General features: G+C 38.6%; 1 protein-coding gene across 1 annotated transcript in view; it reads left to right on the forward strand.

Moving 5' to 3' along the window:
• The first annotated feature begins 940 nt into the window (after positions 1 to 940).
• The window catches only part of efhd2 (EF-hand domain family, member D2), a 52,247-nt gene continuing 39,666 nt past the window's right edge, over positions 941 to 13,521 (forward strand). The window contains exon 1 of the mRNA XM_039755660.1: positions 941 to 1,453. Coding sequence (XP_039611594.1) covers positions 1,158 to 1,453 — 296 coding nt within the window. The 5' untranslated portion in view covers positions 941 to 1,157. The remainder of the gene's footprint in view (positions 1,454 to 13,521) is intronic.

The raw sequence follows: 13,521 nt of genomic DNA on the forward strand, positions 1-13,521 counted from the left end.
CCTCCAATTCCTCTGTACATTCTGCACTATGCAGTACTGTATATTTAATGGATTTTTTAAAATTGTACCTCCATTGCCTATACTGTACATATTTATAACCAGTTCATTTGAGCTATAATAATAATAATAAGAAGAAGAAGAAGAAGAAGAAGAAGAGGAAGAAGAAGAAGAAGAAGAAGAAGAAGGGTCTGCGTTGTGTTTTGACTAAGAAAAAAACATTACTCGGGGTGCAGACCAAAATCATTTATGGAAAAGACAGGCCAGGCCTTTGGGATTTTTACCAAGCCTCATGATGGCCTGTCCAGAAAAGGAGTAGGTTAATAAAAGTGCTATATAAATATAATGTATTATTATTATTATTATTATTCATGTTTTCCTCCCTCGCTATAACATTTACATGCAAGTTTAATTCTAAACTGGAAAAGTATGACTGACTGTGGGAGAGGGAGGCGAATGCTGCAAAATTAATGAGGCTGAAGTGGTTCCCCTATACTGTCTAAATAAAGTGATTCGACTGTCTAGAAAGTGATATATAAATGTAGCTATCTTTTTATCTATATATGAGATCTACTCTTCTTAGATGCATTCTGTATAGGAATGCAATTTGTATGCTGCAGCCTCATCTACCATTAATTTTCTATGTGCCATATATACATCCTGTATATATTGCCCGCTGTACTGCTGAACCTCCATGAACTCGCCATAGGTTTGTAAGTACCTCTACGTCCGCAATATATTCCTGATCATTTTACGTTCTCTTCTCTTAAGTAATCTACTCTCTGTACATTCTGTAAATATTATTTTATCTCAATATCGCGTGTCCTCCCACTGCAGTGAGCACTGCCATCACAGAACGTAGCGTGTAGTTCGCGATTCGTGCTCGCGCTCGCCCTCGCCTCTGGAGGTGGCGCGCATCCGAGGAAGGGGCGGTGCTGGAAAAGGCGGGTGACGCGCACCGCTCCTTGCGCTTTGCTTCACGTCTCGTGCTGGCTAGGGCACGAGCGCAGCATCGCTGCTCTTCATTCCTGAAGATCTCTGATCGGTGCACGAGGGGGTGGAGGACGTCGCCGTTACTATTGCTGCCCTCGCTGAATGGATTACTGATTTAGAAGACGTGACCTTCTCCAGCGAGAACCTCGAAACTCCTTTAAGGCGCCATGGCCTCCGACGAGCTGGCTAATAAGCTCACCCGCCGCTTGAAGATAGAGGAGGGCGCCGGGGAGCCGGCTGCTTTGGCCCGGGAGGAACCGGAGGGGGGCGGCCACACTGAGTCGAATAAACCGTCGACCGCTAATGCGGACACAGAGCTGGGGGCCAAACTGCTCCGACGTGCGGACCTGAACGACGGACACGGAGAGTCGCAGCAGCCCAGCAAGAGAGTGTTCAACCCTTACACCGAGTTCAAGGAATTCTCCAGGAAGCAGATTAAAGACATGGAGAAGATGTTCAAGGAGTGAGTCCTGGCATGGCAGGGCAGGGCAGGGCAGGGCAGGGCGGGGTAGGGTGGTGAGCGGGTCAGGGGCGTGTGGGACCATGTTCAGGTCTGAGTCAAGTTTGTAGGTCAGTGGGGTGTGGACCAGGGTTACTTGAGCACTGAGGATTAGGTGCGGCCTCACGTTACAGGGTGAAATTGATAAAGGTTTGACACCGGGGCCGTGGGCACCAACGGACGGACAGACATGATGCCAAAGACGAAAGTGCAATGTGCTTAGCTGATATACTTTTAATTTGGCACACGCTAAGCCATGTGCCCGGTACAATCTTGATTTTCTAAAATTTCCTAGTCGATGTAGTATAGTATATGTGAAATCAGAGAGTTGGAAAATAAAGTTTAAATAAGAAAAAGGCGACGTCCTTGTTTTAGAGATGTAGTTTGAACTGGTTATGAGTCATTCTGATCTTTGTGTGACTTTTGTATCACAATGTTGTTGATCATGCAGGACTTCCAGAATGACAGTTTAGTAAAGCTAGAAGGGGGTCACCTGTTCTTGCAGCCGGTAAAGGGGCAGCAGGTCTGTTAACCCCTCTTTAAATAAGAGCGTTTGACACGTTGGTGTGAGCAGATCTGTAACGATCAGAAGCAAAGTATTGCAATTACCTTCACTGGACAGAGGTGTCCTCTTTTATCTGTGAAGCTTGTTTTGTAAGAACAACAGATCTGCTTGTTTTTGCACCTTAGCAGCCTTTCAGAACTACCAGACACTGGGAGACGCAGGCAGTTACATTTCCAGTAAATAACTTAACCTTTCAAAAAGCATGAACAAGTTCCTGAAATCTATCGGAATTTCACTTCTGTTTTTACCAGCTGGGAGGAGGGGACAAAAAACTTGCAGTTCTTAACTGATAATAGTTGTGTACTTGGGTGGGAATGGCAGAGTAGATTAGAGGTGGATTAGGAGTGTGCTACAGAAGTGTTGCTTTTGATGCAGCTAGTTGCTATTTCAATGTATTTTTGGGATTTGTACACGCCTGAACATTTGAGTTGAAGTTCTTGGTGTAATGTGTTCAGTATTCTGTGACCACACTGAAGAATAGTTTACTAAATAATTATGTCTTTTAGATAGATAGATAGATAGATACTTTATTAATCCCAAGGGGAAATTCACATAATCTTTTAATAGGTTACCAGATTTTGCCATGCTCTTTTATTCCAAGCTTCCTGATTTATATTTTATTTAGATAAAATTAATTAATGCTGTTTCTGTGGATATGATTGTCTGAGACATACTGTTTTAAATTATGTTTAATCAAGGAATCCATGCTGAATCTCCTGTTAAAGATGTATTAGTGGCCCATTGTAACTGTCAGTTACATTACCAAATGGCATTTGGATGGTGAGTAAAATATTTGGACATATTAAAAATGGCACTTGTTTTTGATCCATCCATCCATTTTCTTAACCCACTTATTCAGGGAAGGGTCTCAGAGCAATTGAAGCCTGTTTCTGCAAGTATCAGGCACAAAGCAGGGTGCCAATCCATCACAGGGTGAACACACACACCGGCAAATGTAGCATCATCAATACACTTACCTGAATTTCTTTGGACTGTGGGAGAAAACCAGAGCACCTGAAGAAAACCCATGTGAAAATTGGGAGAGCATATAAACTTCATGCAGTGAGCAGCCAGTGTGCTATTTGTTGTTTGGCAGCATTACTACCACTATGCCTCCTACTTGTTTTTTATTTATATGTCAAGTGTTCAGCAAAAAGGTACGGTGTTGTAAGAAGGTGTTTTTTTTTTTTTTAATCCAAGTTATTCTGAATAGTCAAATGAGGAGCGACCATTATTACAATTGATTGAAGAAGAATGAAGAACTTTTAGTGCCTTCAAAAAGTATTCAGAGCTCATCACTTTTTTCACTTTATTTTGCAGCCTTACACTACAATTGTTTAAATTCATTCTTTTTAACTCCTCAAGCAGCACTTAGTAGACCAAAATGACAAAGGAAAAAACGGGATTTTAGAAAATTTTGCAGATGTATTAACAAAAATAAACTATGACATTGACACAAATACTCAGACCGGTACTTGTGTACTAAACGGATGGCACTATTATTGTCACGCAAATCGGTGGGGCCACCACCTTGGTTGCTTAGTTTTTGGAGTTTAAATTATTAGACTGACCTACCTCAACCACAAATACTAACCTTAAAGTTCGTGGGGGTGGAGCATAGTTGCCTATAGGTCCCTAATGTTCATGTCCCCTTTGGGTGCCTAATCTTAAAAACGAAAATCCAATTTGCATCACAATAATAGAAAAGGGTACTAGCCATCAGTACCGTCCATTTAGTACACAAGTACCCACAGAGCCTTTATTTAGTTGAAGCCCCTTTGTCAGAGATTACAGTCTGAAGTCTCATTGGGTATGATGTGACAAGCTTCACACACCTGCATATGGAGAATTTTTGCTGTTCTTCTCTGCTGATCCTCTCAAGATGTAAGGTTGGACTTAGGCTGTCAATGGACAGGTATTTTCAGGTCTCTCCAGAGATGTTCAATTAAGTTCAAGTCTAGGTTCAGCTTGGTGCACTCAAGAAATGAGTTGCACCTAAGCGATTCCTGTTTTGTCTTTGCTTTGTGCTTAGGGTCAGTGTCTTGTTGGACGGTCCAGTATGAGTGGTTTGGAGCAGGTTTTCATTAAGGATGCTATCCCTTGATTTGAACTAGTGTCCAAGTCTCTGCCACTGAGAAACAACCCCACAGTGTGATGTTGCCACCACAATGTTCACCTTTGGAATGGTATTGCACAGGTGATGAGCTATGCCTGGTTTTATCAGACCAAGGAATCTTCTTTCTCACAGTTTGATTGTCCTTTAGGTGCATTTTGCAAACTAGAAACAGACTTTCATGTGTCTTTCATCGTTGTGTGAGAAGACCTTTACTTTTACTTTGCAGTTTACAGGGTGAGGTGGACTTTGATATTTGTGTTTTCAGCCCTTATCAGTGAAGTTTTGCAGTGATGGTTGTCCTTCTGGAAGTTTCCCCCATCTCCACACAGTTTCTCTGGAGTGACAACATCATGGTTGTTCCAAACATCCATCCATCCATCCATCCATTTTCCAACCCACTGAATCCGAACATAGGGTCACGGGGGTCTGCTGGAGCCAATCCCAGCCAACACGGGGCACAAGGCAGGAATCCAATCCCGGGCAGGGTGCCAACCCCCCGCAGGTTCCAAACATCTTCCATTTAATAATAATGGATGCCACTCTGCTCTTGGGAACCTTCATTGCTGCAGAAACGTTTTGTAGGCTTCCCTAAATCTGTGCCTTGCCACAATCCTGACTCTAAGTTCTGTAGACAATTCTTTTGACTTCATGGTTTGATTTTTGCTCAACTGTGGGGCTTTATAAGCACTGGTGTGCTTTTCCTAATCATGTCCAATCATATAGTTTGACCACGGGTGGACTCTAAACATGGTGTGAAAACATTTCAATGATTATCAGTAGAATGAGTTGCACCTGAGCCATATTTCAAGTGTCATAGTTAAAGGGTATGAGTACTTGTGTCAATGTGATATTTTCGTTTTTATTTTTAATAAATGTTCAAAAATACTGTTTTTGCTTTGTCATCCTGGGGACTTGAGTGCTTCTTGGAAAAGGGCAGTGGTCTGAATGCATTGTACTGTACTTTAATTTTTGTGCATTTCATAAATATTGTGGGATTTGCTTGCACAGTATTAAAGACAATTTCTTTTGTACATGTAAAAACTGAAAAATATAGAAACAAAAAAAAGCTTAAGTTCCACTGTATGTCTGAGAGACTGCATATATGCAAAGTGCTACTGGAGGGGCCTCCATTAAGTTACATGGTGATCATTAAGCTATTTTATCACAGTAAAATATTTTAAGTAGCTTCACAGTGGCAGCGGTTTGTTATTAACAGCTCCACCCATCCTTGCAGAGTGGGGCTGACATTTGTTTGACTGGGGATGTAATGTAGGATGACAGCGGTACAAAGGTTGGGTTCAGAATGACTTTGATGGACAGGTGTCTCGAGTATAGGTCAGAAGAACTTTGGTCACAAAGTGGACTGAGGGACACAGAAATCTGGATGTCAAATTGGAATTCATTTGGAAAAACATCTGTGGTGGCTTTGTGATTTGATGATAGTTAGAGACAGCAGTGCCATGTATGATGTAGTAAATGTGGGAAATTTTCATTTGCTGCTTGTTACTAAAGTAGCATAATTTGACAAAGCAGGGATAAATGTGCAGTTTGACAAATATTCTGTAGGGTCCTTCCCACTCAGCTCCTGAAGTAGTTAGTGTTAAAACCTACACATCATCTGAGACGTATTTGCAAGTATCTTGTGCACCTGTCATGTGTTTGCTGTTTAAAGTGATCCAACACATTTGACTCTGGCAAGAATCGTATTGTGTTCAAAAATTAAAACTGGATATGCAGCCCATGCAAAAGTAAGCTTTCCTCAAAGGTTACATTCTAACATTGCCTTGTGCCCTGTGTTGGCTGGGATTGGCTCCAGCAGACCCCCGTGACCCTGTATTCGGATTCAGCGGGTTAGAAAATGGATGGATGGATTGCATGCAGTGGTTGCTCTTTTATAATGGTTTCTGGTTACTAAACTATTGTGTAGTTTCTTTTTGATGTGCTGTCAGTGAAACAGAGATATTTTGTTGCTTTTATTTTTAAATCTGACACTGGAGAAGCAGTAGTCTCGGCAGCATTGTGGTAGCCAGCCCTGGATGAGGTACAACTACATTGAAGAGCACACTCATTCGCACACCCATACTCCCTCATAATGCACCAATTAAAAAATATTTGTGGCAAATATAAATTATTAGCTGGAAAATTGCCCATGAAGTCACAAGCTGTTCGGTTTATATTTAAATTGCAGCTGAACTTGTGACCCAGGTGTAATTTTACCTTTATGAGTTACAATGATCATAGTAAGTGCTTTGAGAAGGTATTCGCGTCTTAAAGGCAAGACTAAATGAGTCATTGCAATTCACTCTTGACATGTATTAACTGTCCTGTTGTCTGATATTATTGTCCGTGGCCTGCTTGTTAGCAGCAGTGAATGTATTGTTGCACTGGAAAGCTTCTGAAGGATATCCTTCGGCTTCAGAAAAGATAGCATTGCTGTTTCTACACAATGACATTCCTCTCTCTTTTTTTTTTTTTTTTTTTAACCAGCTCCAATATTTAATATGTTATAATTGGTGGTGAAGTTTTTTTCAGGTGTTTTGACTTCTAGACCAAATTAAAATTCATGCTACATTGCCTGTTAACATTGTACTCTCTTGCCAACCACTCAGATATATTGTGTATATCTATCCATTTGTCATTTTAACATGCTTATAGGGTCACGGAGACCTGCAGTCTGACTTGGCAACAACTGTGAATGAGATGTCAAACCATTGCAGAGCAAACTTCTGAATATGTCGACACTCAAACTTTTTGTACTAAGAAACAAGCTACAATGCTGGTATCACTTGAATCAGTACAGTGGAAGCAAGAATTGAGTTGAGAAAATACAGAGATACTTTTCACTTTTTGGTGTACTTATGTATAGGGTGGTCCAGATCTAATTATGCAATTTTCATTACGCTATAACTTATTAAGTTTATTACATAGAAAATCGCTCAAAAAATCTTGGACCATCGAGAAGTGTGCAAACTGACGACATGAAGAATCGTCTTTGCACAGAACTGGAATCGTCCCCGCATAAATCAAAGTCATCCAGATGATCTGGATCTGCATAATTAGATCTGGACCACCCTGTATTGTTAAACTGGAGAGTCTATCATGTGATTTTTAAGACATTTTTTTGATTATGTAGCATTTTGCTGCATTTGATAAGTATTTTTAACTGAAGCTGCATGTTATATCAGGTTAATTGGTGTTTTCATCCTGACCCTTCACATGCATGAGTGGACCCTGTCCAGGACTGTTTTCTGCCTTGTGTTCAATGTGGGCAGGGAGGGCTGTAGCCCCCTGCAACCCTAAATTTGATATTAAGTATGTTTGGTAATACTGTATTATGTAATGTTATTCTGGTAACCTTTTCTACAAACTTGGCTAGGATTGTCTATTTTGAATTTCTCATTACTTTGCTTTTGTTTTTTTTTTGTCTTGGCTGATTGAACTTCATATTGTGGTGGATAGTTTTAATATGGAGTCATGGATGCCATCAACTTTGGCATTCTGGCTCATTGTCACCTCCCACTGATCGTTAGAACAGTATTTACTTTTAATAGTTAATACTTAATGTTATAATTAAAAAGACCTGTTCGTCTCTATTAACAGTGTTTTTTTAATGTTTACAGTAATTATAAAAGTTTGCCTCTGTGGTGTTATTTTGCTCTGTTCTTAAAACAGGTTTCAATTTTGTTTCTGTTCTGGCTGGTACTTTTTGTGTACACAAGTCTCTGTTCACGTTGTGTGAGAAGACCTTTACTTTTACTTTGCTGCTTACAGGGTGAGGTGGACTTTGATATTTGTTTTTTTTTTTGAGCTGTAACAGGATGTGGGTGACACATCAATATTTAATGACAGGAAAGGGCCTTAAGTGACCAGTACATTATGATATGTTTTTAATGTTAATTATACGCTATTGTGTTTGTGATTATTTTTGTATTAGATTAGACGATATATCATACAATATTTATTGAAGAATGTTATGCCCTACAGGGTCTTCATTCCTGGACCTCAGACATAGCTGGACCATAGTTATTTCTATTTCATTTATGACATAAAATGAAGCATATACTATGAACCTGAACAATTACATAGGGAGTTAATGACACACGGCTGTAAAAAAGTGGAACTAAAGACTCTGCATTCGATTAGTTTAATTTTTGCATACCTTATCTTTATAAACTGAGCTTTGTGATAAGGATCATGGGCCAATTTGAAAAAACAATAAAAAAGAGCCATTCTGTGCTTGGTGAGATAGCAGCAGTATGACAAAGTGTTTTGTTTATTTTATTAAGCAGGTAAATTGTAAGAGCTGATTTGTAAGTGTTATTTAGTCATAGTTTAGCTGCAAATCAGTGTTTTTATTTTTATACATTACAACTAGGATCCAAGGTCACGCAAAAAGATAATTTCTTCTCTGGGATTAACAAAGTATATCGAAGCAAAATCAAAGATCATTTCAGTACTTGTGTATTAAGTAAGAAATGCAGCTCCTTATCTTTAAGTTGTAATTAAAAAAAAAAAAAAATGTAACTGAAAAAGCAGGTAGTTTCCTGAGAAGCAGTGAACACATTTTTATTGTGTGTGTGCGCGTGTGCATTCTCTTTTATAACAGATTCTAGGCTTTCTGCTTTCCCTTGGTGCTTTTGAAATTTGCTCTTTCTGGTACTAATGGTAAAGGAGATAATTTTTTTTAATAACTATGTCATAGGATGAGAAAAAATATGATACTGAAGAGTGTCATGGTAAACACCAATATGGTAGTCTCTGTTTTCTGTTAGCATAGCAAACCAAATAGAAAGTCCTTGACATTTGTAGGACATGTTTGACAAACGGTAGTAACAGCGAATTTTGGTGCTCAACGGGATGTTTTCTGTAGCAATTTTCTCTTAAAGGGATTATCTTTGGCTACAGCTGTGCAGGACTACATGCGCCACAACTTTTTATATATTTTAACCTTTACCTGAATCTCCCAATTAACTACCAGAGTAAATTGGCATAGAAAGTATAATATCTACAGGTGAAATGCCAAGAGTTGTAATGATTGTCTCTGCTGCCTCATGATGCGTTCACGTGCTGTCAGACAGATGGTAAATCTAAGTTGTTGAGTCAGAAATTCCACATGAATGCTCTACTAACTCGAAAATACAAATCGGACAATACTAAGTTAGCCATATTGTTACGACATAATGCTAACCTTTCACTTTAGTTAGTTAACATAAAAAGTGTAACCTAGTCAGCCGAAATGCTATTGTTTGGTCAAATTGCATTTGGAACAAAGTGATACACATTTAATGTGTTTATTTAGCCATTTATTTCCACAAAAATGACCATTTATATTTAATTGCTTTTTTCTTTTTTTTGATCAATAAACAAATCAGTAGCAACTTGGTGTTTCTCCGAAAAGTCTGACCCGAAGCCCACGTGAACATACTGCAGTGGGAAGGTGTTAGCTTCAGAGCTCCAAATAGTCTTAAGGACACATGAATGCAGCATTAGATTTCAAGGACCTAGATTTTGATCGTCTGGCTAAGTCATTATTTGAATGGAGTTGCAAGTTCTTGCCATAGCTTGATGGATGTATGCAGACGTATTCTTGTAGTCAGAGCACTGGACTCCAAACTGAGGCATTACATGTTTAAATCTCCATCTCTAACAGAGTGTGTGTTTCCGAGCAGAATACCTACCCTGCCATTGATTCAGCTGGTAAAAATACAGAAACAATTATAATATACCCTTAACTTGTTAGCCACCTTTGGTAAACATGGGCGCTAAACAAGCAAAATTACTAAAGTTGTTAAGCAGAGAAGTGCCAATTATTTCTAAATGAAGTTGCTAGACAAAAGTCTATGTTCATCTAATTTAAAGGCATTGGCTGAGACACACCCATCAAAAAGTGTTAGGGTTAAAGAATCTTTTAAACTAAAAAGACATCCCGTCACACTGGGAACCCATAGTTGTAGCACCTGAGATCTGAGAATGAAAATTCCACATTCATTTCTTATTTTTTATCTTAAAGTATCTTCCCCTTTGCCTTTTTGGCTTTATTGTTGCAAAAACAATCAAGTAAAGCAAACTGCATAAATTCTTTATAAATGTTCAGGTAAACTCTGCTGATTTTGATGAACTGTTCTGTTACTTCGACCTGACTGACGATATGTGTACTCTTTGTGCATTCTGTGATCGTCTGAGTCCATGTACTGAAAGTGCTGTTCCCTATTGCTTTCTTTTCTGTTTGTTTAAATCATAAGTCCATCGAAACAGAGCGATACTATTGTCTTCAATAAAATGGCATAAAGATGCCTGTTGTAGCTTTTTTTTTTTTTTTTGCAGATCTGAGTTTTAAAACTGGAATTTTAATGTAATTTCTCTTAAGGCATTTGTAATTCCACAACTTGTTGGTACTTGTTACTGTATTTACAGTATTTTAAAACTATTAATAACTGATGTCTTTGTTATCATGCTAATGCTTTGCTTTATTGCAAGGTTATTTATCTTTGAAGAGCACAGCATGATGGAGGACAGTCATGGAACCTATGGTCTAAAATTACCGCAATTCCACAGTTGGATGGATTGGAGCTAAGAGGCAGCACAGGTGTTTGTCAGCTGCAAACTCACTGCATGTTTATACTGCATTTGTAAGAAGATGTGCAGTAGAGGCAAATTAAACCTCAATAGAAACTTGAGAATCTTTACTTATAAAGACGTTTAGAACAAAAATACTTTATATATATATATATATATATATATATATATATCTTTATACTGTATATAAAATTAAATGGGTTGTCTGCATCTATTCCAAAAAACATTGTAACCCCCTAGGCTTTGAACCTTGATATTGGTCTTATTTGGGATCTTATTGGTTGATATGCACAACAAGAAATGTAGATATGGGCTACGTGACTCACGTAATTGGGCTTCTGGTTCCTCTTACTGCAAGCATACCTGCAGCTGCAAGTTCCTGGCTGACAGGAGAAGAAGAAAACAATGCGTACAGCATTGCTGGCAGGTAAAGAACCATGGCAACCTTTGCTGACACAGTGAGGCACATTGCACAAACTGACTGATTGCTTTCCTGACAAATGCAAGCCACACACTCGGAGCAGAACAGAAAGTCTTACACAAGCAAAAAACTGAAAGTGCCATCTTCCTCCACCACATGATTGGGCTTTTGGTCCTCCTCACAGAAAGAGGCAGTGCAGCCGTGACCGATTGTTTTCATTGCAGATGTCATACACTTCAATCACACAAGACGGTTCTACACACTCTTAGGACATGACAAAGGATGGTTTCTTCCAGGGCAAATTAACCTGGGGTGCTGTGTTTTGTGATAGGGGCATGAACCATCTTTCTTTGAGGGCCGGATATCTGAGTGTTTCCTAGTGTTTTAGATATAAATATTACATTTGTAACCAAGTTGTAAGATTACAAGTCCCTAGGAGAGAAGGCCAAATACTTTCTCGACATGGTTTGGGCTGTGAAATGAAATTCTAGCCTTTACACAGCAGGCACATGTGATGATAGGAATGAAAATATAATTTTATTAGTATTAATGAAATTCTAATTTTGCACACTGTATCAGTGACAGTATATTTTGTGAAATTCCATTTTTGTTAAGGTAATTTTTACTTGTTTTACTGCATTCGCTTTCTTATAGCTCGTTTTCATACATCACTTTTATTAACATAGAATAACGCTTCAGGTCATCATAGTCTTGTTCTTAAATTTATAATTCCGTAACTTCTTTCTTAGTTATTTTAGGGTATTGTTTACAAGGGTGCAGATTTTGTTGTGACATTTGGGAGATCTTACCTCTGACCATTTTAAGGTTGGGAGTTACTTGCTTCTGATCACAAACAAAAAAAAAAAAAGAAAAGTAGACCATTGAAATGTAATGCCAATTGTCAAAATTTGACCGAGATTGACTTGCCAGTATTTTTTGCTTTTCACATTAATAATAATAAAAAAAAAAGTGTGCTATGTTATAATAAGCAGCTGATACAATCACCTAGCCAGCCAAGGCAGGCATGCCACAACTGGTCAATTAGATGATCAATTTTCAAATTTTTACACACCTACCCAGCAACCAAGAAAAATTAAAAAATAATTTTTGGGGTGGTTGTACACCCATCAGGTCCTGTCAACATTTTTTGTATTGTGCACTATGATATTTATTATGAAAAGAAAATTAAAAAAGTTAAATTTGCAGTTATTTCTGTGGAACAGTTAACTAAACAAAACCATTTAAGCTGATTGTGAGCCTTACTGTATTTTCAAATGAATGGTCTGAATATTGTAAGGAGTAGTTTAGGAACGCTGCTCTTACTTCGGCTGTCTCACACAACAACAACATTTATTTATATAGCACATTTTCATACAAACAGTAGCTCAAAGTGCTTTACATAATAAAGAATAGAAAAATAAAAGACACACTAAGAAAACAAAATAAATCAACATTAATTAACATCGAATAAGAGTAAGGTTCAATGGCCAGGGGGGACAGAAAAAACAAAAAACTCCAGACGGCTGGAGAAAAAATAAAATCTGTAGGGATTCCAGACCATGAGACCGCCCAGTCCCCTCTAGTCATTCTACCTAACATAAATGAAACGGCTCCATATTGAGGATATGATTACTGTGTTTCTGGAGACTGTGTGTTCTTATGTTTCTGCTGTTTTTACTTTTGTGTACCACTCCCACAACTCTGTGTATGCCCAGTGATGGGCTACTGCGTCATCCTAGGTTGATTTGTACCTTGTGCACTTTGCTGTGAGGATAGGCTCCATCTCTGGTGGTATGACTTTTATAAAACCACTAAAACAATGTCTAGAAATTCAGAACATTTTATCCTATCCATCCATCCATTTTCCAACCCGCTGAATCCGAACACAGAGTCACGGGGGTCTGCTGGAGCCAATCCCAGCCAACACAGGGCACAAGGCAGGGACCAATCCTGGGCAGGGTGCCAACCCACCGCAGATGTTATCCTACAGGACTTAAAATATTCACCCAAATAAAAATATTTAAATTTTGTATGGTTACTGCTAAGAACATTTACTATGTAAGAACTTTAGTTTGAGACCCACCCGGATATCCTACCGTAGAATTTCTGTTGTGTTTTTTTAAACAAAGTGGCAATCAAAATGCTGTGTAAACTCGGTCCACTAAAAAATCTATCCATCTTCTAAACCCACTTTAACAAACAACTATTACTATGGTGAGGGCCTCAAGAGTAACATACAGTAACACATTTGGCTACTTGAATCAGGCAACCCAAGCTCCGTGTTTGACTGTGGGATTTAACTCCAGGTTTTTTTTTTTATATACGAGTCTTGGAAATTTCAGATAAATTGAATC

This window comes from Polypterus senegalus, chromosome 6 (genome assembly GCF_016835505.1).
Source record: "Polypterus senegalus isolate Bchr_013 chromosome 6, ASM1683550v1, whole genome shotgun sequence".
NCBI classification, from domain to species: Eukaryota; Metazoa; Chordata; class Cladistia; order Polypteriformes; family Polypteridae; genus Polypterus; species Polypterus senegalus.